A 27,788-nucleotide genomic window follows, 5' to 3' on the forward strand; every position below is an offset into this window, starting at 1 on the left:
CCTGCCTAGAGGTAGCACTGGGTTAGACCCTCCTACATCAATCATTAATCAAGACAATGCCCTTTAGACTTGCCTACATGCCATTCCCATGGAGGCATTTTCTTCTTAGACACATCTAGGTTTGTGTCACATTGACAAAAAACAACTAGCACTCTTTTCAGTGAGAGTTCCAAAGACTTGATGATGAGCTAGGAGTTGGAAGCACTACTGGTGAAGGGGAGTGTCTTCCTGCAGTAGCAGTGAAGAGATGTGTTCATTTGTAATCTATGAGGACAAATGGCCAAATCTTCTCTTAGCATGCTTTGGAAGGTGTAAGAGGCCCCTTCTATCATCATCTGATGGATAAAAGAGCAGAGTCTGCCATTAAAATGCCTACCCGTGGGTACGTTGTGCCTTAAGGGAAACAATGTGGACCTGGCTTGTCTAAGACCTTGGAACACTTGGGAAAATTCAGGTGCCTCGCTCTTGGGTGGCTCTTCTGGGGTCTTCCTTTGGGACCCAGCCCTGGATCCCACCAGAGCATTTTTTCTCCCTCGGGGTCTTTTTTTTACCCAGCAGACTGACAGAGATACTTGAATTGTCAGTTACTAACACACAATAAAAACAGTTTCTCCACAAAGGTTTGAATTCTCTGCATTTGTTAGAGGAGGCAAGATCCTCATGGCTGAGGATTAACATAAGAAATAGTTATTGTCCTGCTCCAGCAGTGGGGTCTGGGTAAGGTTGCAGTAATTGTAGGCGATAATGTTAGTACCTGTAAAGTCAGTTCACTTGCAGCCTGCCGTTCTAGTTAGACAGATGCACAGAGACTTTCTATTTACACATCTTAAACCATTAATTCTGTATGACCTGTTTGATTCTGACTAGATTATTTCTCAACTTTATTTGGATCCTACAACAAATAAAATTCAATACTACCACGGCTTTTCTTCTTACCTAAGAAGAGACTGATTCTACGAACTATGAAGACACGAAATTTCCAATACATTGTGCAATCAAATGATCCCGTGCGCTCTGGTCACTGCACAGAGCGCTCTTATCTGTAACTGGACCAGAGGGAGCTAAGCTCTGGACCGCCCGCCGCCCGCCGGCAGGGAAGCCACAGCGCCCAGGGAGAGAGAGCATAGAGGTGTGCAGCTGAGGAAGTTGGAGTTGGTGAGAGCCAGGGCTGCCTGGGCTAGTTCCGAGGGGGTGTGGAGGGGATGGGCTGGGGGGGGAGGGGTGGGCGGGCTAGCGTGGCTGCTCTCAATCTGCCGGTCCCCTGTGCCCTCTTGGCTGCATCCCACCAGGCAGAGCCTTTTCTAGTCCTGAGCAGCGAGGATGGGACGTGGACCCCTCAGGGCAGAACAGCCACCCGGGAACTAGAGTGGCATCTGGGAGACTGATGTGGACTTGAGCCTACGTCTCCAGTCAGCGATCCATCGGGAGGTGAGCTTGGGGCTTTCAAGGCATAGTGGGGCGATTGTTGAGCTCAGTGAAGCTGCATAGCGGGCCACTTTCTTGTGGTTGCAAGTGCAAGCAGGCAGGGTAGGGACAGCCACAGGAGTGGACAGTGCCTGAAGGCAACGTGTACCCTCAGGGCTCCCCGAAGGTGCAAATGCTCTCAGTTTAGCAGCGGGGTGGGGCGGGGAGGTAGGGGGTGGGGGTGGGGATGCCAGCAAGAAGCCAGTCTTCCCTGCCCCTTTCCCAGACTGAGGTTGAGACTGAGTCAAGGGGTTGCAAGCTCCTGATCCGCCAGCTGCATGCCGCCCCTGCACAGGCAAAGTTTGTCTCTCTGGGTCCAATCTGTCCTCTGCTCCTGCAGCCCTGCAGGTGCCACCGTTCTTCATTCTTCGCTTTCCAGCTGCAACCCTCACCATGGAGTCCCCGGTCCAGATCTTCCGCGGGGAACCAGGCCCCACCTGCGCCCCAAGTGCTTGCCTACTTCCCAACAGCAGCACCTGGTTCCCTAACTGGGTAGAATCGGACAGCAATGGCAGCTTGGGCTCCGAGGACCAGCCGCTGGAGACTGCACACATCTCTCCTGTCATTCCTGTCATCATCACCGCCGTCTACTCTGTGGTGTTCGTGGTGGGCTTGGTGGGAAATTCGCTGGTCATGTTTGTCATCATTCGGTGAGTGTGGGGACAGGTTGTGGTGGTGGCAGGGGTGGTGTGGTGTTGGTGTGTGTGTGTGTGTGTGTGTGTGTGTGTGTGTGTGTGTGTGCGTGCGTGCGTGCGTGCGTGTGGTGTAGAAGTGCGCCAGACAGATGTAGGGTCTCTTCCATGCAGGGTTCTGGAGGTTCTTCAAGGTGACATCTTAAAAGAATTTCCTGGGAGAGCTTTTACAGGAACTATGGGGTTCACACAGGGTAAATCCGAGGTACCTTTAGGAGTTAAGAGTTACCTGCAAAGTCTCCAATCCTCTGCTGAGAGAACACTGGGAGAAGTGCCCAGGTTCTGATCACAAGGTCATCTCCTGGTCAAGAAAAGAGAACATCTATGTAAGCCTTTGCTTGCTTACCTGCTATGGATTGAAGCACTTTACTGTCCTGTGTTAATATTTCTTTAAATAAATTCCAGGCCCACTAAGTGCAGTGGAGACAATTCAGAATTTTCTGTGACTCATCAGACTGGTGTTGTGACTTATGAAGTGAAAACCAACATGCTATTTTGTGAATATCCACTAGCATGATTTCACAGTGCCTAGGATCAAACCCAATGAGTATGCTAGGCAAGCACTCTACCCCTGAGCTATTTGTTTAGCCTTTGGCTTTTGACACAGTCTTCTTATGCAGCACAGGCTAGACTTGAGTTTATTCTGCAGCTCAGGCTTGTGAGCCTCCAACTCCCCGAGTATAGGATCATATCCCTGGGACTTGATGCCCAGTTCAGTTCATCCCTGTTCCTGTTTGCTTCTCCCTATATCCTCCAAGCTCTGGGTGCTTCATAGATCACTTTCTTCTGCTTACTAAGTAATCAAATCCTCATGGCCTCACAGCTCTCTTCTGCCCTCTTGGAATATTTCCCTTATTAGTCAAACAGAGAAGCAGAACCAGTGGTGCCTGTGCATGCTAAAAGAATTCATACAAGGAACTGGTTTATGTGATTGTGAAGCTAGCAGGGCATTGGAAATCTATAATTGAGGAAGCCAGAAAGGCTTCTTCCTTGGTGAACCTCAGTTATGCACTTAGTGCCTTCTGCTGGTTCAGCTGGCCCACCTTGTGGTCAGGATTACTTCCCTTACTTAAAATCAACTGAATCTAGACTAATACTTTCTATAAATACCTTTCACAGTAACACCCAAATGAATGTTTGAAGACCTAGCAGCCACAGTCTGGCGAAGAAGAAGCATTAAACCCACCACAACACTTCCCCGAAAAATGGCTTCATTTTTTTTGTGTGTGTGTGGCCATGATTATCAGGTATGCAATGAAACCCCCCCAAATTAACTGTCTCTCCAAGTTATCCAGGCTTATCAAAAAACTCCACTGTCCCCTCTTGCTCTAGATGGCTACCTGATGATCCAATATGCACTTTTGAATTTCTAGACCTACTTGTATTAGTCTGATAGGGCTACCATTACAAAGTTCAATAGACTGGGCACAATAACAGATCATTTTGTCTCACAGTTTTGGATGCAAGAAGCCCAAGGTTAAAGTGTACCAAGTTAGTTTTCTCCGGAATTTCTTTTTGATGTGCCATCACTCTTTTCAGCTGCCATCTCTATGTGATCAAATGGCCTTCTTTCTGTACATGACTATGTCCTAACCTCTAATAAAGACAGCAGCCATATCAGTGGATATGTTATCTCACGGATCTTAATTACTTCTTTGATGGCCATGTTTCCAGTCACATTCTGAGGTGCCAGTGATTAGGACACCAACATATTAAGCTCAGCCTATGACACTGTGGCTCTGACTCTTCCCTTTTCATTCTTCTAGAGCACTTCCTTGCAGCTTCAAATTCTTCAGCAGTTACATTTATATTCAATTTAGTCCAAAGCTCACTCCTATGAAGGTACATTTCTTTGTGAATTAATTTTAAGATAAACAAAGAAAATTTTGCAGGTAGAAATGAGAAAATTCTTCGATTCTCAGTGACAGGCTTTGCTCACAGTTTTTAGTAGTTTGCAGCCAGGGCTTGGCTCCTTCCCAGTCTTACTCTGGAGTAGAGGACATTTGTTTCTCTGTAGCTCAGCACCACTGTGTTGAAAGTTCCCCCAAAGAGACATCTTGAAACAGGATTAGAGTTAACTATGGAAGGACTACTATGAAAAGCACTACATTTCCCTAGCTGAAATTTATTGATCCATCCAAATGTTCTGAGCATGGTGTTTGATTGCCAGGAAGAAACCAACTTCCTCACCTATAAATAAGAGAAAAGATTACTTTTCCTAACCCACTAAGCAGAATTTCCATAGTTCACTCTGCTTATGCCATCTTAAGTTTGGGACAGATACTGGCTTATTCAGGATACCTTTGAGCCAATCTAGACAACATGCCAGACTGTGTGGCTGTCTCAGAATTGAATAAGTGTAGGAAGGAATGAGATAACCCAATTGGAGAGTCTGCAATAACATTCCTTCTTTTACATCAGATCTTTCATCCCCTCCTCAGAGTCCCCATAATCCATGCATTAGATGTCCTGTCTTCCACAGTCTCACCAGTATCAGCCTGCCTCCTTTCATATATTGTAAACCACTGCAGATGAGCACAAAGAAGGCTGGCATGCAGTGTGGCCAGCTGCACACCATTCACCACTGCTCCCTCCTGCAACTTCATCATAGTCTTTGAATAAAACAATATGCTCTCATCTTTCTGCATCCTTGGAACCAACATTAACATTTCTTTTTACACTAGAATAGCAAAAGCAACCTCAGAAATTAAGAGCCTATCTTTCCTTCTTCAATTATTTGGTACAAGTTTGAGAACCTCTTAAAAGAGAGTTTCATGGCAGCTGCTTATGTGGAGTAGCTAAAATTATTTTCTTTCAGTGCAATATGTGATCACAATGAGGTATGGATCCTGCACAGCCATTTCAGGCCAGAAGCTAAACAGCCATAAATTAGAGAAAGAGGTTGGGGAAAGGAGGTAGGAAAGTAGGAAAGAAGTCAGCAGGGCTGGGGAACACAGCCCTGCAATCCCAGCTACTTGGGAGGCCGAAGCAGGACAAATGTGAGCTCAAGGCATGTTTGGACAACTTAGTGAGAGCAAAATAAATCCCACAGTAAAAATGAAAACACCGAGCTGGAGGAAACACTTTAGGGTTTGAGCACTTACTGAGCACGAATATGGCCCCAGGACAGAAAAGAAAGACAAAGATGGGTTGTAGCACTCCTAATGCCTGACCAGACCACAGACAAACCTTCTGAACTGCTTCTGCTCCTGGCATTACTTTCTTTCCTGACATCTATCTTGGGGCTAGTTTCATGAGAGTTTGTTACTTACTGGGAGGGAAGATTTCCTCTCCATTAGCTATTGTGCTCTTTCCCAAGGGGCAATATCTTCCTGAGAACTGTGTGGGTGGCACCTCCTTCACCCTAGCTTGACTTCTGGATGCAGGCAGTCATGGTTGGCTCTGAAGGCTCTGTGCTTAGCTACAAATCTACAATTCTGTGGCTGGAAGACAGCTGCCATTCTAAGATTGATGGGGTTTCAGTGGGACAAGTAATACAGGCTTAGAACTGTATCAAGAGCTTTGAAGTTAACAATTACTTGTTCCTCACCTTTTCTTTAAAAGGGTATGCCAGCTCATGTCTTAGACAAGGAAAACTTACATAAGAAAAATAGATGGTGGTAGTCTTTGTTTTTTGAGACAATCTCACTAAATTCCCCAAGATCACCTCAAACTCACTATCCTCTTAGTTCAGCCTACCAAGTATTGGTGTAGCATTCTTGTGCTACCACACTTTACAGGAGATTGGAATTTAAGAATTGTGTTAATCCTGAAAAATACTTGTGGATTATTGTCTGTTCATTAGTTTAACACTTACTATCCCAAATGGCCAATCAGGTCAGAATTTTCATGAACGATTTGGATCTTTGCTTATGTCAATTCTTAAGATTTCTATATGAAATAAGAGAAATAATTTTAAATAACCATAAACTTTTTGGTACCCAGATGATTGTGCCCTGCTGAACATACTGGAATTTGTTCTGAGGACTAATTGACATGTGGCATTACCAAGGGATTAGCTGTTACCAGCCATGGACTATTCCAGTGAAATTGTTTTTTGGGCATTCCCCATCCCCCTGCCACAGTCCTGCTGGGATAGGCTGCCCAGGAGTAATGCATGCCTAGGGTTGTCCCTGCACTCAGCTACCCATGAGGTAACTGAGATCAAGGCCAGCAGCTTATGTGCTGGCCTCTTATTGTGCTGGCTCTGTGCATGAAGGTGAGCACTGGAAACAGCCTAGCTACAATGGGAATGAGATTCCACAGAGGGATTGCAGACTGAGGGAATGTCAAAGACATTTCCGAGGCAAAGAACACATTTCCTCTCTTTTCAGAAATGAACAAACTACTGCCTTTTAGGAAGCAGCCATGATTTCAATATCAAGTAATCCAGAGATTGTTTAGCAAACTAATTCCGTTGCGATGAACTGAAGGTATCTGGAGAACTTAATGAAACAAACTCATGTTTTCAAATCATTCAGCTGAAAAGTCAGATCAGGGCAATCTTCATTCCTGATCATTTTATTTTTATTTAATGTCTTAAAAGAGACTTTTCTAAAATAATTGTTGAGTTCACAGAAAAATTGAATGAAAGGCATGTTTCCACATACCCTGCCCCTCACATGCATTCTTCCCACCATAAGCGTCCTGTCCCAACCATAATGAGACAACTGACTCAATATTGTTACCCAGACTCTAAAGTTCTCACAGGAGTTGTTTCACCCTACCGGGTTCCACTGAGGCCTAACTGACTACTGAAAATTACTTGTGTTCAAGGTGTGCTTAGGTCACTTGTGCTTTAAGTTTGTTTTAAAATGTTGCTCAAAAGCTCACATGTTCAAGACATTGTTGTCCACTTGAAGTGCTGCTAAGAGGCAGTGGAATATTTAAGAGGTGTGGCTTAATGTAAGGAAGTGAGGTCCCTGGTTGCATACCCTTGAAGAAGACACCTGTACACAAGAGCTCTCTCTCTCTCTCTCTCTCTCTCTCTCTCTCTCTCTCTCTCTCTCTCTCCCTTCCCCCATTGTTGCCTGAAGTAAGCAGGCCTTCTCTACCATGGTATACTGAGTCTCATGATCTCCTCCCAACAAATGTGCCAAGAAACCTCCCACACTGGGAGCCAAGGCAACCTTTCCTCATTACAGATAGATTACCTTGGATATTTTGTTACTATAACAGAAAACTAACATCATTTAATGCATGTATGTACTGTGAGATGTTTAACTTAATAAAACCAACATACACATATTACCACACAGAGTTACTTCCCTGTGAGTGCAAAGTATGTAGGAGGCACACTTAAGACCTGCTCTCGGCAACTTTCAGATCCACACCATAGTATCCTAACCATAGCCATCATCTGTACATCATTTATACATTTGTTCTCCAGAATGAAGTTATTTTTTAACTGAGAACTTGTATCTTTGACCAATGTCTCCTCATTTTCCTACCCTTTTGTCTCATAACCACAAATGCTAGCATGCTATGCAACCTGGAAAACATATATCATTCTTGTTGGTAATGAAAAGAAAGTCCACCCACAACTTGCTTATCTCTTGCCATGTTGGTCTCCTACTGCTTGGTCAAAAAGACTCTGTTTCCCTGAGGCTGTACAACTTTCCTCCTACTGAGTCTGAATGTGGGCAATACTACTGTTGGAGGAGAGTTTCCAGGTCTGTGGGTTTAATGTTGTAGTTTTTATTACATTAGTTGTCGTTTTTATTACATTTCATTACATTGGAAGTTTGACTTTCTACTGTCACTGACTTTCATTTTAGGACAAATCACCTGTTCCTCTGAACTCTTTCATTGCCACCCTCCACCTCCAAATAACTGCGATTGAATCTTTACATCTGTAGTCTCTGTCTTTGTATATACAACCAAATGTCCTCAGGCTCGTCTTGATTTGTGTCTGTACCAAATCAGTGCAACTTAACAAAAACCAAAAACAACACCCCCCCAATAATTAGTCTTAAATAAGTGACCATAAAGGAGAGCTATATGCTCACTGTGGGTGGCCGAGCTGGAAGGGTAGAGCTACTCACGCCCTTTGGAACCATGTTGGACATAGAACTCCAGAATTTGGGCCTGGGGTCCTGAGGATAAAAGAAGCTGATCCTCAGCATTTATCCCTGTTTACTGACTGATGATGCAAAGTGGATGGCTGCGTCAAGTTTCTTCTGTTGTGACTTCCAGCCACAAATGTCGAGACCCTTAAAGTGTGAACAAGAATAATCTGTTCCTTCCTTAGGTTGCCTTTGTCATGTACCTTGTTACAGCAATGATGAATATAAATGATGCAGGGAAAATAATTACTCCTAAATAATGAGTATAACCACTATTTACATTGCATTTGTATCGTGCTGGGTATTGTAAGCTAGAAGTACACAGGAGATGCACAGGCTGTGTGTGAACACTACATCAGTTCATTCAAGGGCCTAAGCAATCATGGATTAAGGCATCTGAGGGGGTACTCTCTGCAGGCACCAAGGGACAACTATAGGGCTTAGGGAAAACCTCAAATATAAGAACATGTGGCAGTGCTTCAGCTTTGCAGGGACAGTAAGCCAATGCTATTCTAGTATTGCCCTCTGGACCATTCCCTTGCTTATGGCGTTAAATGTTTTCTATACCCATAATGCAGACTTGGCCACACTGATCAGGATGCTTTCCAACTTTTATTTGGAAAAGGTGGCAGGATTCCATGAGTCTCTCTATCTTTCTGACAGAATACTTGACTCCTTGAGCATGTTTGGAAGAAGATGGCACTGAGTTCCTTTACCTAGTAGACGTGGATTCCAAGAGTCCTCATGAAACACGGGGAATATTTCTAAGAATTTTTCTCAGACTTTTCCTTTCAGAAAAATTAGAGGCATTAATATCTTATGGTACTCTACTACAGGTTGTTAGGACAGGGCCTGTGGGAGGTTGTTATAATAACAAGGGCAGCAGCTGACATGATGATGGCAGTGGAGGCCAACATCCCCTGAGCCCTTGTCATGGGGCTATGTGACTCAATGCTTAATGTGTGTGATCTAACCATCACCATCCAAGTATCTATCAATCACTTTGTAAGTCACCAGTAAATGCATAAGATAGTTTCATCATTAATGGGTCATAGGTCTTCTCTGAACCAACACCACTCTTCCCATCCATCCAGTCTCACATCACTCCCCAGAAAACCCATCTCTTCAGTGCCTCCTGCAAGGGATACTTGGTATGGAACTTGTCTCTGTGTCTCTGTCATCTGGCAAGCTCAAGTTCCCATCAGGATCTCTCTTTTCTGTCATCTGTGGAGATTTCTCTGGTTTCTAGTTTTTTTTCCCTCTGTGTGTTCCCTTAGTTTATACTGTGAGTTAGACTCAGTTCTCAGTCATCAAATTTTAGTATGTTACAGATCGAGGGGTTGACTTTTGAAAACATGTTGAAAAATGAAGAGATAAAGAGAGGGGAGACAAGCATGAGTAATGAGAGAAAAGAGCTGTGGAGCTCAACATGGAGCAAAACTGGAGAGAAAGACTAAGAGAGATAAAGGTAACAGAAAAAAGTAAATCTCCAATGGTGTTGTGTCCAGACACAAGGTTACCAGATTTATTGTGCTATTGTCTTGAAGGTATAATGAAGTACACATTAAAGAAACATCCATGACATTGAAATAATAATAATAAATGGGTCAATATCACCACCCAACAAAAGATACCAACAATACAGTCATTGTCTCTTCTACATATCACCCAAGCACAGCAGGCACAGAGAAATGATCAAAGGTCCCAAGACCCTGCTAGGTCACAAAGTCAGATTCTCCCCTCTGGCATTGCACTTCACATTTCTAGAACTATGAGTGTCACATTCTCCTGGGAAATCTGCCCCATGATATTTGTTCTTGATATAGAAAGATACCTCTGATCCCTTCATGTCACAAAGGCACCCATGGTTTCTATTCACTTGCAAAGCTAATCTGTAGAATGGGCTTGAGGTAAGCTATCCATAGGGAACATTTCTAACTCTCAGGAGTATCCTTCACCAGGGGTCACATCTTGGACACCCTAATTGACCTGTCTTCCTGGTTTTATTTTACCCTCCTGTCTAATGTACAGTACTGTGACTCAGGTTTGTAGCTCTTCGGAGACTAGCAAGGAGAAACCCCCATCTTTGTCCTTTAGTGCCATAAGTTCCTGAGATGTGTATGCTAAAAAGGACAGCCCTTGCAGCCAACCCACCTTCAGCATTTACATACAAGCCAAAACTTCCCACCTAGATAGTTCCATTTTACTTTAAATGCTTGCAAACTTTTATAAAGCATTATGGATGAAATGGGACAAAATCATACTCTATGACAAGGGAAAAACTACTTGTTTCTTCTTCACTGGACATAAAATGAATGAAAAGACTGGCTAACATTTTATTGTAGTTAAATATAAGTAGCTGCTGGGGGCTCTGCCACAATCTCTGAGGGTAGAGGTCTTGGTTTCCTCCTACGTGTTCATGGAGTCCAGCAGTGTACTTCCTGGAAGACTGTTAATCCTATTGAACTTCTGGTTCATTCTTTTCTTTAGTTCAGATCTTGAGCTCTTTTTTCTGTCAGTGTGGTAGTTTTCTAAGCACCTGTCTGCAGTATGGAGTTCTGCCCTGCCCTTCAAAGCAAGATCTGTCTCTGCCTGTGCTGCATAGATCACTCATGCCCAAATGTCTTAGGCTAGAGAATGGAAAAATCATAAATCTCAAAGCCAAATTAAAGGACATGTTTGAGAATCAGGTTAGACAAATGGAAGTCAAAACAGTAGATTTTGAAAGTTATAAGGAGCTGGAATGACAGATGTAGGAATACCTAACTTGACATCTAACTCCTGGATTGCAACTTCTGCACTGTACTTTGCATTTATATCACTTTAAGATTTCCAAGAGGTTTCCAAGATTCTTAGTTACATCAATTATAGAACAGAAATATTAGGCTCTACCACTTGGAGATATTGAGAGACCTAAGTGAGGTAAAGTCTACATTCTGGATGGAAAGCTTTTTGAAGTGAGTGGTCACTCTGCTTACTGTCTGTTCTCAGTTCTTTTATTCTAAGCTCTGATGACATGATCTGGATTCTTTATAAATTCAGCTTTTGTGCAGTTTTGTGCATCTATTGTTTATAATTAGTTTTGAAAAGCTAAAAGTCAGATGTCACCCCCTATTTTTAATGACTTTAGATCCATATCTTATTTTATGGAGTTCTAGTATCATTACACTTATGTCAGGGCTCAAGTTTCATTTTTATCACTATCTTTATGTTCAAGCTACATTGAGTAAATGGCTATGAACATTATCTGGAAGCTACAACCCATTTGGCTTTCTGGGATAACTGTTAGATTCTTCCCAAATATGAAAGGGAGAATGGGATGGGGCACATGAAACAAATGAAGCATGATATAAATGAGACATGATCACTGGGAGAGGGAGGAAATACATTTCACTCACATATCAAAGTTATCTTTGGAATGCTGTGCAGCAAACATTAATTTTGTTCACAAGGAAACTGAAACCTTGTAGTGCTAGGTCCTTGCTATTCTCCAGACCTTGAACATTGCTCAAAGGCCTATGTGTTGAATATGTGGTCTCAGTCCTTTCATGGATGCAGGCTAGTTGGTGGTCTTTGGATTTTTGTAGCTGTGCCCTTAAATGGGGTCTTGGAACCTCATGCCCTCTTCATATTCTTCACTGCTAGTGGTAAAATTAATGGCTTTACTCTGTTATGAACTACTGTCTAGGGTGCTATCTTACCACAGGCCTGAATCTCTAGGGTAACCAAGGCATGGTGTGGAACTTCCAAGAAAGGGAACAGAAATAACCTTTTCTATAGACAAGTTGGCTAGTTTAGGTATTTATCATCATGATACAAAAATGACTAGTGCACCCTAATGAAGTATGTCTGTTGGTTGGAAGGAAGAATGGGACCAGGACCCAAGTATGTCTAACTTTATAAAGCAAAGAATGCCAGTATAAGTTCATGAAGACACAGGAACCTCCAAACACAAGAGTAGATACTAAGGCTATCCCAGCTGGAACGTCTCTTAATATCAGAGATTTTTGTTAGAGAAAGCTGAAGGAGTAGGAAGCATGTCTATAACCTATATTTTTTCAAACATTTAAAAACAAACAATATTTAAATGTATTGCATTCTATATCTTCTCATTAGAAATATTACTTCCAGAACTGTGCTTGCTTAGGTATCTGTGCTTTTAGAAAGATATTGTAAGTATTTGGTTATAAAGTCTTAATCACTTTCTAAGGCATATAGGCCATTTAACAATATTTGAGTAAAATGTCTGAAGGTGGAATGTGTTTCCCCACTCCCCATATTAAAAATCACTCTTTTAGAAATGGAGCATGGAGGAAACCAGAACTTGCTAGCTTTAGTACCAATCCTTGCAATGCCCTCCCACCCACCTGATAGCATATATTGGTTCTCACAAGAAGAGAAAGGGGAGATCAAAGGCGGTGGGTACTGAGAATGGAATGCATCCTCCCTGCCAGATGTGTTGAGCTAGACTCTGGAGTGGCTTCTCTGTTGGGCTCCTAGCTTACTGTCGTTGTGTATCAGAAACTGACTTATGAGGTTTAGAATCAGGACTATGACTTCATACTTGGCAACACCATTCCATCACTCCAATATCACTGACATATTTTTCATGAGGAAATGTATGTCTCTAGGAGTATAGGGATGCATTTGTTGTGATAAGGTTTGCAATTCTCAGGTTCACAGGAAGGAATTAACACATAGCTTTTCCGTCTTGGCTGCAGAGTGGTGAAGCCCTATGGATATTTACTGCTCAATAGATTCCAGAGTAAGCAATTCTTCAACTAACAATTCTTTGATTGTTGATTCAGATTTGAGTGAGAATGGTGTTGCTCTGTACTTCCTGTTGGAGTACAGAGAATGATTTCAGCTTCCAACCAATCTTGCTGACCCAACTTGAACATTACTGTCCCTTTGACTGAAAAATGAGACAATTGTATGCTTTAATAAACTGCCCAAGACTGGGATAGAGAAAAACAGAATTTATTTTTATTTACTGTGATGTTGCTGTATCAAAAATAAAAAAATTTAATACACTTAAATGATAAGTTGGTAGCATGTTGGCAAGCAGAAATCAATGAGTCTAATTGTGCTTTGACTTCTACAGCTGGATATAATTTAAAACTGAACACCATTTTGTACTTTCAAATGGTTAAATAATTAGTGACTGATTTCTCAAAATAACCACAAAGGGAAAAAGTTTTGTATTTGTTTTATGATAAGCAAAGGAGAATATTACAAAAATACTTAAGGTAAGATCTCTGTGAAGGATTAAAACGAATAATCACCTATGACATGAAGACCTTTATGAATCCTAGTCTGTCTGTGTAGTCATGTACTTATTGATCTATACATCCTTCATTCTCTTTTTTATTTAAATGTTTTGAGCAAAGCACTAAGACAAAACCTTATTGAAGTCTGAGTCTCTTTTAAAATCTGCACTTGGCCATGAATGCAAAAGGAACATATAAACGTGCAGCAAAATTAATAAGTCAGTGACTGCCACTCACATTCACCCTCTGGGTTTAAGTTCAAGGAATTGCTATTGTTTCTTATCATTTAGATACACGAAGATGAAGACAGCAACCAACATCTACATATTTAACCTGGCCTTGGCAGATGCCTTGGTTACTACCACCATGCCCTTTCAGAGTGCTGTCTACTTGATGAATTCTTGGCCTTTTGGAGATGTTCTGTGCAAAATTGTCATTTCCATAGACTACTACAACATGTTTACCAGCATATTCACCTTGACCATGATGAGTGTGGACCGCTATATTGCTGTGTGTCACCCCGTGAAAGCTTTGGATTTCCGCACACCTTTGAAAGCAAAGGTTATCAACATCTGTATTTGGCTCTTGTCTTCATCGGTTGGCATATCAGCGATAGTCCTTGGAGGCACCAAAGTCAGAGAAGGTAAGATCCATTGTTTTCATCCCATTTGTAAAAATAGAATTTTTGATTAGATGGACTTTTGTTCATTCCTTTGCTTTTACCTTGGGAAAAGAGTGGAACACATATTTATTGGGAAACAAGTAAGCAAAAAGCAATGTAAAATACAATTCCTACATCCATGGAGGATTAAAAACAAAACAATTTTGTGTTCTTTCCACCTCTATACATGGAGTGGGGTGATGACAGTGCTAGAGCATAGACACCCAGAAGTCTCATATCCTTAAAGGGCTTGGTGAATTTGGAGGGAATGTAAATCCAGGGAGAGAAGACTATATACCCTTGCTTCCTTTTTATTTCTCCTCTTCCCTTATTTTCCAGAGAATCTTATGAGACACCAAAGTTGGTTTTTTTTTTGTTGTTTTTTGTTTTTTTGGTTTTTCGAGACAGGGTTTCTCTGTGTAGCTTTGGAGCCTATCCTGGCACTCGTTCTGGAGACCAGGCTGGCCTCAAACTCACAGAGATCCTCTGCCTCTGCTTCCTGAGTGCTGGGATTAAAGGCATGCACCACCAATGCCTGTCTTAACACCAAAGTTGAGAGTACCATTTTGCCAAGCACACTTTGAAAACTAATAGCTTAGACATGTGTTAATATTTTAACTAATGATGTGACACCACCAGAAAGTGAGTGTGAATAATCCTGATAGTATTTCTGTGGGTCATAAGAGGAAAAGTGTGTACATGGGGCCTTCTAACTGTCATGGGATTACATCATATTCACTCTTCTCATTTTGGGGAGAAAAGGGGATTTGTAAGGTATGAAGTAAGGAAACAAAGGAAAGACTGTTTTGAAAATGCAACCTAGCAATCCCATGGCTTTCCTTCTTTTTCTCCCAGCAAGAGATTAAATTATTAGGGACATATGTGGGAATCTCCTTTCTGCTTTAATGTTATTTAATATATATATATGTATATATATATATATATATACATATATATATATTCTTCATTGGCTTTGGTCAATTCATAATCAGGTTCACAGGTGGTTACAATTATTGCTCTATATAAACAGGGCAGCTACATTTTCCCCATGTTTATCAAATTGGGATAAGGGATGAAATTGCCTGGCTACTTTAGAATACACCAGTGCCTGGGTCCTAGCCTTGGAGAGCCTGGCTTAATCAAGCTGGAATGTGACCTAGGTTAGTCTGACCTGCAGCCAGGGTGAGAACAACTGTCTCAGGAGTTTTGCTTTTCTAGCAAAAAAAAATGAAGCTATGGGAAGTATGTTTGATCTTAATAGACATTCCCTAGAGGGAAGCAGTTAAAAAGCCTTTGAACTGTATAAATGCTATTTAATGTTCTTGCCGGTATCCAGATGCATCCTTTTATTAGAGAGCTTTGTAGTACCTGTGAATACAGATAATTGAATATGCATAGCAAAGACTTTTCAGGACATAGGAAAAGGACAATGTTTCAGTTTGTATCTTGCCACCACACATGCATAGCCTCCATTATCAACTCCTCCACTAGAGTGGCAAATTTGTCACAGCCCAGCCTAAACTAGCACATCATCACCCAGTGATGATAGCTTGCATAAAGGGTCATTTTTGGTGTTGTGGTCTCATGGTTGTGGTCTCACTTCCCTCTGAACTGTGCTGTGAGTTCCCAGCACAGCTACAGACTGTGACACTTGTCATTAAATAAGCAGTTGCAAAGATTATTAATCATACAGAGGAATTTGTTTTTTCGAGACTGCATTAAGAGGAAAGAAATAAATGGCAAGAAACTCTTCTGAGGCACAGGAGCCTGTACATCACAAGTTCCATCAGGAGCAATGGTCTGCACACTCTAAGATGAGAGGGGCTGAGTGACAAAAGGTGATAGATGACTTCCCCAGGGCAAATAAAGACATGACTTTCTATTTCATGTTCCACTTGCAGATTTGACAACTATATTACTTCTAACATGTGTCAGAGAGTGGTACCCTAGAAAAAATGAGTTTCAGTTAGACTTTTGAAAGGAGAAATGAGGAGAGATGTATTTTTTCCAGGTAGAGGTTGCTGGAGATGAAGGCATAGGTGTAGTAGAAGAAAAGATGCACCAATGTAAGTGAAGATTAATTTGTGCAGCAAAGGAGAACTTATTAAAGTGGTTTATAGGATAACTGTTCTTTCCTTTTACTTTTTTCAAATAAGGATTTTGTTTATATATTATGAAAGATGATTTTTGTGAAATGCATTTATTTTGAAGTGCTACATCATGCTGCCTGTTAAGGCCATTTTCTGAATAGGAGGAGTGTTTTAGATCATCTATCCAACTGGTCATGGCTGCTTGGTGCTGCTGTTCTTCAGCATGTCAACATGGCCATTCACCAGAATGGCCACAACCTCAGAGGTTGTGGCTTGTGGATATGTCTACCATCATCCACTGATACCCATGCAGTAGTGGGGGCTCTAGTATACAGCAGTGTTTTACTTTAGGATGATTAGATATTGAATTTTATGTTTTGCACATGAGCAAACTTTTTATTTTAGTAACCATCAGTACTGTTGCAGGCAACCCTAGACAAAGAAATACAGGCAGCTGAGGGATGCTAGGAGCAGGAGAAATAGGCTTCTCCAGGGACTAGTCTATACATACAAAATGATCATCCCTGAAAGCATACAAACAAGTAACATTAGCCACAACAAACAGGCTATATTTATATATTTAGTATATGTGTACAACAACAGTTAAAGAAATAGAGGCCATGAATTTGAAATAGAGAGCAAGGAATATACATGGGAAGGGTTGGAGACAGGGGGAAATGATATAATTTAATGTCAAAAAAGAAAAACTAATAGGGCTCCTTTAGTTTGGTTGTTGGATCTAATTCTAATTATGGAAGTACCAATGGGAGCTGTGACCTTACTGTACTAATGTGCAATGGAAAAGAAAGCCTGAGGCCACAATTCTAGTATGAACTTCAAAAAGATCGACCTCCTCCAATTCAGTATGTAAGAAAAATCCTGTGATGCTTAAAGAAACACAACTTTTCAAACTGAAGCAATTGTAAACTAATTCAATCTGAACATGTCTTCTTTTTCCAGAAACAGATGTTTGAAACAAATCATGGATTGGTACCATTTTGTGGTCCCTCCTCTTTGATGGCACATGTTCAGTGTCTTGGGCATATTTGGAGGCCACTTCCACTCCTCAATTGCTGTTTACTTCGTACAGATTTTTAAAAGTAGCTGCCATTGATCATTTTCATCATCTATCATACATATTGATAAAATATTTACTAAGCTGTAACTATGTGTGGGATTCCCCAAGCTCTACCAAATGTTTGACTGAGTCTCTGCAACTGTTCCCATCAGTTGCTAGATGAAGCTGATGAAAATTGGGCTACGTACCAATCTATATCTGTAACAGACTATCATTAAGCATCATCACATTGACTTTTTATGCCAGTTGGATTTGGTTCTATCCTAGGTCCTTGTGCTATCCAGACTCTGGATCCTGGCCCTCCAGACAGTGTCGGGGTGGGCTTCTTCTAGTGGTATGTGTCTCAGTCTGGACTGGTCACTGTTTGGCCACTCCCACAATTTCTGTGCATCTTTTTTACCCCAGAACATCTTGTAGGCAGTAAAATTGTTGATTGAAGGTTACGTGGCTAGAGTCTTCATGGGGCTGACCTAAGCCCTCTGCATATATGTTACAGTTATGTAGCTGGGTCTTAGGTGGGACTCCTAACAGTGTGATGGGGAGCTGTCTCTAACCCTTTTGCTGCCTTTTGGGACCCCATTTATCAGACTGAGTTGCCATGTCCAATACCAGGGAGGTGCCTAGTCTTACTGTAACTTGGTACGCCATGTTTGGTTGATATGCGTGGGAGGCCTGACCTTTTCTGTATAGAAACAGAGGAGGAGGAGAGGAGGGGAGTACAGAGGTGGGGGGACTGGGAAGAGAGGAGGGAGGGGAAGCTGCCACCGGGATGAGATGAAAAATAATAAAATAATCATTATATTTTAAAATTCAAAATAAATAAAACCCAAGATCACCTTTTAAATAAGTTCTTATGGAGCTGAAGCGATGGAGCAGCAGTTAAGAGCACCTGTTGTCTTGCAGAGGACCCACGTTCAGTTTCGAAACAGCCACGTGGCGCCTGACAAGCATTCGTAACTCAGCTCCAGGAGACTCAACTCTTCACCAGCATGGGCTCCAGGCACACACGCTGTCTGCATACATGCACACAGGCAGAACACTCACACACACAAAATAAAATCAATAAATTAAAAAATTGTTAAAAATGAAAATGTTTACCAGCTATCATAGACAACCATAGAACATGTATATTAAGCTCAGGGTTTCATGGTATACCACCCACTGAAGTTTTTTAAAATTTTGTTTTCTAAGACAATGGTGACTTCTCAAGGACATTTTAGGTCATTTCACATCAACAGTAAAGCAGAGGTTGATTGTAGATGATTATTGCTTTCTCTTGGTTTGTCTTCATTTACCTTTAAAGTTTTTGTTCACATTTCAGTGATGTTGCTAATCACAGTGTGCAGAGCGGTACTATTAAGTCACAGCACTGGGGTCATGGTTAGATGTATTTCATTATCAAGTTTTATGGACCCATATAGATAATGTTTTAAAGACAAGTTGGTATTTGTTAAATTCAGTAGAGAGATTCAAAATGTTTAGTCACTTACTAGAAATAGATGCTAACTTGTTGTTGTTAACTCTTTTATCAGAGTTTTGTCAGGTGTGGGGAAAGTGCCATAAGTGCCACACTAAAAGTGAGCAGTTTGGCTAATCTGAAAGTCACCAACACCAAGCCAACCTTCACAACCAAGCTGGACAAATCACATTGCTAGCCAGCTTTGCTTCCTTATCCTATGCAGAACTCTGTGTTGATGACAAACAGCTCTGTAGATGTATTTTTAAATAGAATTCTCAGCATAAGGAACCATCAGTTTCTGACTTGCTGTTCTGCTTCCAGGACTAGGTCACTATACTTGGACTTCTGAAATCAAAGGTATTGGGATTAACGTAGAACTCTGCAGTCATAGTACTAAAAATAACAGGATTCTCTCTATGATTTCTGTTGACTTTCGTCACTTCTGGCAGATATGGATGTCATTGAGTGCTCCTTGCAGTTTCCGGACGATGACTACTCCTGGTGGGACCTCTTCATGAAGATATGTGTTTTCATCTTTGCCTTTGTGATCCCAGTTCTCATCATCATTGTCTGCTACACGCTGATGATCCTGCGCCTGAAGAGTGTCCGGCTCCTCTCTGGCTCCCGAGAGAAGGACCGCAATCTCCGCAGGATCACCAAGCTGGTGCTGGTAGTGGTGGCAGTCTTCATCATCTGTTGGACCCCCATCCACATCTTCATCCTGGTGGAGGCTCTGGGCAGCACCTCCCACAGCACAGCTGTCCTCTCCAGCTATTACTTCTGCATTGCCTTGGGTTATACCAACAGCAGCCTGAATCCTGTCCTTTATGCCTTCCTGGATGAAAACTTCAAGCGCTGTTTTAGGGACTTCTGCTTCCCTATTAAGATGCGAATGGAGCGACAGAGCACCAGCAGAGTTAGAAACACAGTCCAGGATCCTGCTTCCATAAGGGATGTGGATGGGATGAATAAGCCAGTATGACTAGTCGTGGAGATGTCTTCCTACAGCTCTCCGGGTAGAGAAGAGTTCAATGATCTTGGTTTAACCCAGATTACCACTGCAGTCTGAAATGGAAAGATGGGGTGTTTGATATCACAAACATGTCATGCTCTAATGTCTTCAACTGCAGAACACATCAGTGATCTAGCTGAGTAGGGGCAGCAAGTCTGAAGAACAGAGCACAGGAGGTCCTGGCAACAACAGGGAAGCCATTCATAAGCAAAGATAAGACTCTTCTTTCTGGTTCACTTGGTTTAGTTCACCCCCATCTGTTTGGCCTTCCTGTGCAACAGTTCCAAAACTCTGGAGAAGAAAATAAAGGAAAAAGCAAAGCGAAACCAAACCATTGTATCCAAAGCTTAGTAGACACCAAACTTACCTGCTACCACTGACAGAAGCAACCTCAGCTAGACTGAGACCATACCGATGCTCACACCCAGTTCATACCCTGCTGGGTGGATAGGTTTCATGTGTGAAAAAGAACACATCTTTGGAAGAACTTGGACTCAGACTCTTGGCACTGTACAAGTTCATAATGGTAGAGAGCATCATCTTGAAATTTGTGAACTTGTTTAAAGTTGTGAATGCTCTCTTCTCAGAGTGTTTAATGCCTTGAATACTAGTTTGCTCCTTCAGATATCCAGGGTTTTAGCATGATATTCAGGTAGATAATCCTTCTGAGCAAAGACGTGTGGATGTTAGGAACTATGAGGTATATATACTAACAAAGTGTGTGTAGTATCATTTGTAAGTAGTCTGTATGTAAATAAGGAACAGGCTTCCTGCCCAGCCAGGACATTTCTCAAGGCTGCTGCAGTGATACCCCTCGAGGCATGGAGCATTGATGCTGAGATATTTTGCTGCAATGTAAGCTTTTTTGGGACTCAGTCATGGTGTGATTTCTTCTGGATTCCTCAAGCATCATTTATGCTAAAAATGCTAATAACTTGGAATTAACAAATCCCCAAACTTTGAATTCATTCTAAGATGGTAGTTTTGGTCAAATCTACTTTGCGGTAGCATCTGTTTGTAAACATACACCTATTGCCAGATTCTCTACTCAGGTAGAGCAAATTGTTTTGATCACATGAATCTTCAGCTTTTATGGTCTGGCTTTCCACAGGAAGTAGAATTGTTTCCAAATACATGCTGAAGATGGAAATGAGGCTTGAGATGCATGAGCACAGCTTGCATGGTCTTGGGTAAAGGTGTGCCGTGGAGGTTACTGTCTGAAAAGCCCATTTAGGATAATTTTGCTAATCTTCCAAATGACACATAAATTCTCCTTCTTTAAAACTTATGGTTCAGAGAAAAGGAGGGTTTTTTTGTAATTTGACTTGAAAGAAGAAGGAAAGGGTAATTTAGAAGTAACACCCATTTCTAAGCTTGTATGTGGTTAAGGCAGCACCCCTTGGAGTCTAATAAGGCATCTAATGTGTGGACCTGGATGCTGTAGGCAGAGGTCCATCTGTGAGTTCTCACCACCAGCTGCTTCACTGGTGCTGCTCCCTCTCTTTCTGGAGACTGAGGCCCGCATGCAGGTATGACACACTCTGCAGAGTCACTGTCATTAAGTTTATCTCCATTCAGGACTTTTATGCTACTGAATTCGATGGTGACCAGTGACATTGCGGAGACATTTTCTAATGGAAATAAAGTGCTTTTTTCAGTACTTCTTAGATTTCACTGCATACCGAGATGCTCTGGAATTCTGTAATAACACAAAGCTGGAATATATCAAGCAAATGTATTCATGTAGATTTAAGCATGGAGGCTAACAGAGAAAGTCAGACATGTGAAAGGGAGGCAGGGGCATGCCCTAGAGTGTAACACAGTTCTCTGGAAACTATTTACTATTATTATTATTATTATTATTATTATTATTAGTGTGTATGCGTGCATTGTGGCATGCATGTAGAGGTAGGAGGACAACTTTTCATAATTAATTCTCTCCTGTTTCTTTTACATGGTTCTGGGGATGGAACTCACATTATCAGACTTACATTGTCAGGTGTTATGTGTCATTGCTCACTGTCTTATCTTGCCAGCCCAGGCCACAGCTTTCTTAAAGAGCAAGTCACCACCCTTGCATTCTTATAACTGAATATATAAATAAGAATGACTTAAATATTGGGTGACACTAACCCAGTAGTTAAAAATGTAGGCCATTATACTAAAGGGACATGTATGTGAACAAAGCAGTTCCAGGAACAGATACTACTTAAGTAGGCAATAGAAATGCTTCCATAGCACTGTAAGATGTGAGGGATGTTGATAGATTCCCCAGTACCAAATACAATGGAGTTACCACATCACCATGGAATGGAGTTATAATAGTGACCTCTTTAAATTAATGCTCTCCTGATATCCCTGCTTCCTGCATTTCTTGATCCCATGGATGGGGGTAAGTAGCTTTGCGGCCCTTGAATGTATTCTGAGCTTCCCCTTGACCCAATTGAAAAACAGATGACAGCCACTTTGGAGCACTAGTTCAGAGAGTGGCAAAGAGACTCACACACAGGAGGGAAAGTATCAATTACCTACGTGTATTTTATTGTTGAAGGATAGATATGTGCACATATACATGATCCTATATGTGAAAGAGAGCAGGTGCATACATGTGTGTACACATGTGCAAGATACTAGGAAGCAGTGGTCATACTGCCATGCTTGATTGTTTCAAACAGTGCTTTAGTCTAACCCCATGGTCCTCAAGTGGCTCTCCCTCTCAGAGGTGCCCTGAAGGCTCTCCCACCACACAAAAAGCAGTTGTTCGCTATGTCTGTAACCTTAAGAACAACTCTATCTGGACTTAATCTTCCCACTTTAGTGACAACTTTTGAAAAACAAAAATTCTTTAGAGAAATCAAGAATTTTGGGGAAGGGGGCTTAATTTTGTGGCCGATACAAGTTGCTAAACTTGTATCCAGAAATTTATATGCATTCCATTTGATACATAAGATGAAAGAAACGAGGAATACATTGGAAGGTTTTAAATGGAAGGATTAAAAGGAAAACCAATGGCAACTCTGGGTGGCCATTCCACAAGATTTGTTTTGTAAGCAAGAGCTTGGTATCAGTATGAAAGTCTCACAAGGTTACAAATTGGCATGGGCCATGACAATTTTCCTCTCTGAAAGTAAAGTGTGTTCTTTACCATATGGATATTGTTTATACCTTATACTGATAGTAATTATACATTGTATATATGATTGTATGCCTTGTAATAAAACCAAATTGTACCTGCTAAAAATCATAACCCTTTGCTGCTAAGTCATTTGTTCTTCAGTGACTTCAGGAAACCTCCCAGACCCAAGAATAGAGTTAACTGTTCCTCAAAACTCCATGTGTCACTAACTTTCCACCCATTAGAGTGTGGAGAGGGCTAATGGAACACAATAAAGCAAACCACAATCTTTGATTAGTAGACCCGTGGAATAACTTAGGAAAATTAGCCTGTTTTCATCATAATGCTACCAAGATCCCAGAATCAATGTTAAGCACTGTCTTTCCAACAAGACTCCATTTAAAAAATATGAACACATACAAAGTCCAAAAGTTAACCATTCTGACAAAAATAATGTAAATTAGACTCAGCCTACAAGTGCACTCAGTTTCCTGCCCTTCTGTCAATATAACAGCACATCATTACTGCAGTCTGCTTCTTGACCATGTATCTGTTCACCTAAGAAATAAGAAATTTTAAAATCATTCCAACATTCTGAGACAGAGTTTTATGTAGCCCTTGTTGGGTTTGAAATCACTTCAGAGCTGGGGATGACCTTGAACTTCCAATTATCCTAACTCTATCTTCTAAGTGCTTAAATTATAGGCCTGTGCCAATATACCAAATTGTCTGTGATGCTGAAGATTGAGCACAGGATTTCTTGCAGGGTGTGCAAGCACTCTGCTAATTGAGTTTCATCCTCAGTCCTAAAATCAGTTTCTGTAGAAAACACTCTTGCAGGAAGCAACATAAACCCAAGCAAGTAAAAGAGAATTGATATAATTTGTTGTTAAGAACTCACTCATGGGTAATTTTGATGTAGCAAATTCATTATTAATGTTTATCTGTGACCAATAATTTAATTTTATAAGTTATTAGAATTTAAAGTTAAACTTCCATATCTATTTTGGTAGATTCTTTGGCCTTTTTCATAAAACAGGGTCCAAATTTGGAGAAAATCTGAGGGAATAGGGTATGAATAACTTTTCATTTGAAATAAGATTCTTCCTTTTTCTTAATGATGTACATTCTGCACATTGACAGTGTGTGTGGACTGTGACTAGGTTCTTATTTTCTAATGAGAATGTTAATATATTTAGATAGAAAACTCCAATGTGCAATGAATTGTAGGCACTTTGAGCCAATGGTCTCTGCATGTATAGAGACTGGGAAATGTTGTAAATCAAGCCACCAAATAGTCTAATTAATTTTCTTCAGTAGTGTGCTTAACAGAATATTTATATACATCAAGAACTATGCTTGAGTCTGCAAAAATAGAAGTAAAATAGAGAATATTCTGATACATATAATCTGTGAACAACCAAGTAAGCAAGAAAATGTAGTAGATTGTAAGAGTGGCACAAATAAGGAATTATACATATGCTGTACATATGGCATACATATACTATACATATGCACATAATGCATGTACTATTTACATACTTTTCTAAAAGAAATGCTATATTTACCTAGATATGTTTTTAAATTGCTATGTTTATAACTTTATGATATACTAAATTAGTAAAAATGATAACAGCTATTCCAATATTTAGAGGCATTTAAAATGATAACTACTGCTTAATAACATAAGTGACTTATTTATAGTTCTTGGGAATCCTAAAATAGCCTGGGCCACATACTGAGGCCATGTATTAAAACTCACAATAATAATAATAATAATAATAGTAATAATAATATAACTACAATAATAGTGTCTCATCTTACTTAACCAAATGTGATGGTTATTATTCATTGTCAATGTGATTGGGCTTAAAACACTCATGGAAACACATGTCTTTAAGTGTTTATGAAGTGTTTCACAGAGGTTTCCTTGGGAGGGAAGACCAACCCTGGGTGTGGGGTGAGGTGTTTTATGGGCTTCTGTCCCTGGCCGAATAAAAATGATAAAGCAAACATTTCCCTTTCTGCAATCTGTATGTCAGTACAATATGACAAGCTGCCTCAGACTCCTATCGCCATAACTTTCCCACTATGATGGGCTTCACTCACAAACTGTGAGCCAAAATAGACTCCTGCTTGCTTTTGCCAGGTGTTTTATTACAGAAACAAGAATTAATTAATATATGGAGAAGCCAATCATTGAAAGCCAAATAATAAAGGACCATTTTGGTCCTACCAGAGAATGGCACACTTTTAAGCTATTCTATAAATGAAAATTAAGTCAGACAAAAACCAAAGGATAGGGTCTAGGTACCTGAAGAAGTCAGAGGGTACCATAGCATCTATGGAGATAGGCCTGCCTGATGTGGGTTCTGGGCTCTGAACTCGTCTTGAAAGAACACTGAAAACTCTTAACCATCAAGTCAGTCATCTCTCTAGCCCCTATATCATGTTTCTTGAACTATAATCTTCCCTGTAAAATGTTAACACAAAGAATATATACTGCCAAACGTGACTGAGATGGTATAACTACCAGGACTTATTAAACATTGGTTAATGGTAATAAGGGCTATTATCTTAATTTTTCTTGCAATAAAAACATTGGTCTCTTAATTTTATGGTTCTAAAATTGCACAACCATTACTTCATTGTCAACCCAAATAATTCTCTATGGGAGGAGATGACACATGTTCCCTAAGTCATAAAGCAGGGACCTTGTCTGCAATGCAGTTCGGGCAGCTGAAAGTTCCAGATGATCGGCATAGATAAATCCCATACTCAAACAATGATATCAGAGCTCCAGTGTCTTCTTTGCTGTGTTCACGACCAGAGCATCTTATATTGTGACTCTGTAAACTTTAGAATCTTATGGTTCATCCAATTCATATTATCTAATGGACAGAGAGAACCTGTTTTCTCCATAACCCAAGTTTCCACTAAACAGATTCCAATTGTCTTTTCCCTGGTCCAGTAATTTTTCATAGGGGTTCAGAATTCCACTTTCCAATAACTCTATCACATGCTCCCCTAGTTCCTTGTATGCATGTGTGTGTTAGCAGGGAGGAGCCAAGAAAGGCTTTTTTTTTTTTCCTGAGCCATGTAGCATGAATGTCCATTGGAAAAATAAATTCTATACTAGAGAAGAGAAAGGGATGCTAAAAAGAACAGAGTCATTATATACAGTCTTTATTCAAACTTCCATCCTTTCCTCAACAGTTCAACAGAAAGAAAATGGATGAATCTTGTGTGTGTGGGTGCATGTGCGCGCGTGCGCGCGTGCGCGCGCGCACACACACACACACACACACACACACACACGGACAATATTTGAAAATAATGTTCATGTAAAAAGTACTGCAGATGCAGGTGGAGGTGGGGTGAGCTGAATTGTGCATAGAATAAGAACAGCAATATTCTTGGCTGCCATAGAGGGAGTCACAGGAGTTGGGACAAAATGAACTTCTCCCCTTCTATTCTGGAAACTGAGCTCTAGAAATGTGTATTGCCAGAAAGAAAACCCAAACCAAAAATATTTATTTTCCCACCAATTCTAAATACCAACAGATATGTAAATTTACAAATTTTGAATTAATGAAGATGAATAGAAGATTCTTTTTTGAGATTTGTTTTATTTAGAAACAATCTTATTTTACATGTCAATCCCAGTTCCCTCTCCCTCCCATCCTCCCATGGCCCCCCACCAATCCCCCATCCTCCCACCCTCACCCACTCCCATGAGCAAATAAAATGTAACACATATGTAACAGGGTAAATAATACTTCTGAAGATTTTTAAGATGTACAATATTTTATAAATGATTTATAGTGACATGTGTTATAAACATATCCATGTTTGCAGATCTTAGGAAGAAAACTATGAATGACACAACTAACAGAAAACACAACCCACAATCATTTAAAGCTCATCCTGTCTTCTATAAGGATGGGCTTTAAGACACATGAACTGTTGTATGGTGACTATCCTGTATATGATCCAGTCTAAATTAGATACTACTTTTAAAGCCATATTGTTAGCATGAAAAAGAGACTAAGTTGCAGGAACCATGAGGAGAATAAATGCTAAATACCATGTTCTTGATTCTTACAGAGGTTTGGCTACCCTCCTTACAAGCACACACAATGCTGACCTGTGCCAACAAAGCACACAACAATTTTGTGAGAGTTAAGAATTCTTATATTCCACAACATAAAATAAGAACTTTTAAAAAACGACCCTCTTTTTAAACTACATATTTTTCCATAGCCCATCTTCATGTGGAGTTCTGTCTTGATCAGCACTCTAAGATGACCTTCCCAAAGGCTTTGTTAGTTACAGCTCCTTCATCACGTGACAGTCTCCCTCCAAACTTACTTGTGAATGCAGCTGCCTCTACAGGCCGTAAGAGGGTATTGGATGCTCTGGAGCTGAAGTTACAGATATATGCAAGCCCCTGACACGGGTGCTAGAAACTGAATTCAAGTCTTTTCCGAGAGCAATACTGTTAACCACTGAGTATTCTCGCCAACTCCTTTAAGTCATATTTTGAAATGACTGTTGTTACGGTTTAGGTTTTAAACTTCCCCCAAAGGCTAAATGCTGAAATCTCGAGGTCAACACTAATGGGGAATGGTGGAAGTTTTGATAAGTGGAACTTTGTGAAAGAAATTAAGTCTCCAAGTTAAGTCACACACCAGGGAATGTGTCCTTGAAGAGAATATTGGAAAATGGGCTCCTTCCTTTCTGTTTAGTGTTCATACTCCATGAGACAAATAGCTCCATCCCATCATTGCATTCTTGGCTATTCTGCTCCAACTATCCCAGGCACAAAGCAATGGCCCAAGTGACTATGGAAAGGAACATCTGGAATCACAAGCCAGAATTA

At 40.8% G+C, this 27,788-nt stretch overlaps 1 protein-coding gene across 1 annotated transcript; it reads left to right on the forward strand.

Annotated features, from left to right (window-relative positions):
- Positions 1-1,857: 1,857 nt before the first annotated feature.
- On the forward strand, positions 1,858-19,761 carry Oprk1 (opioid receptor kappa 1). Its single transcript, XM_027398939.2, has 3 exons — positions 1,858-2,114; positions 13,782-14,134; positions 19,229-19,761. Exons 1-3 carry the CDS (start codon positions 1,858-1,860, stop codon positions 19,759-19,761), a joined length of 1,143 nt encoding a protein of 380 aa, XP_027254740.1.
- Positions 19,762-27,788: the final 8,027 nt, after the last annotated feature.

Source organism: Cricetulus griseus, chromosome 2, assembly GCF_003668045.3.
Source record: "Cricetulus griseus strain 17A/GY chromosome 2, alternate assembly CriGri-PICRH-1.0, whole genome shotgun sequence".
NCBI lineage: Eukaryota > Metazoa > Chordata > Mammalia > Rodentia > Cricetidae > Cricetulus > Cricetulus griseus.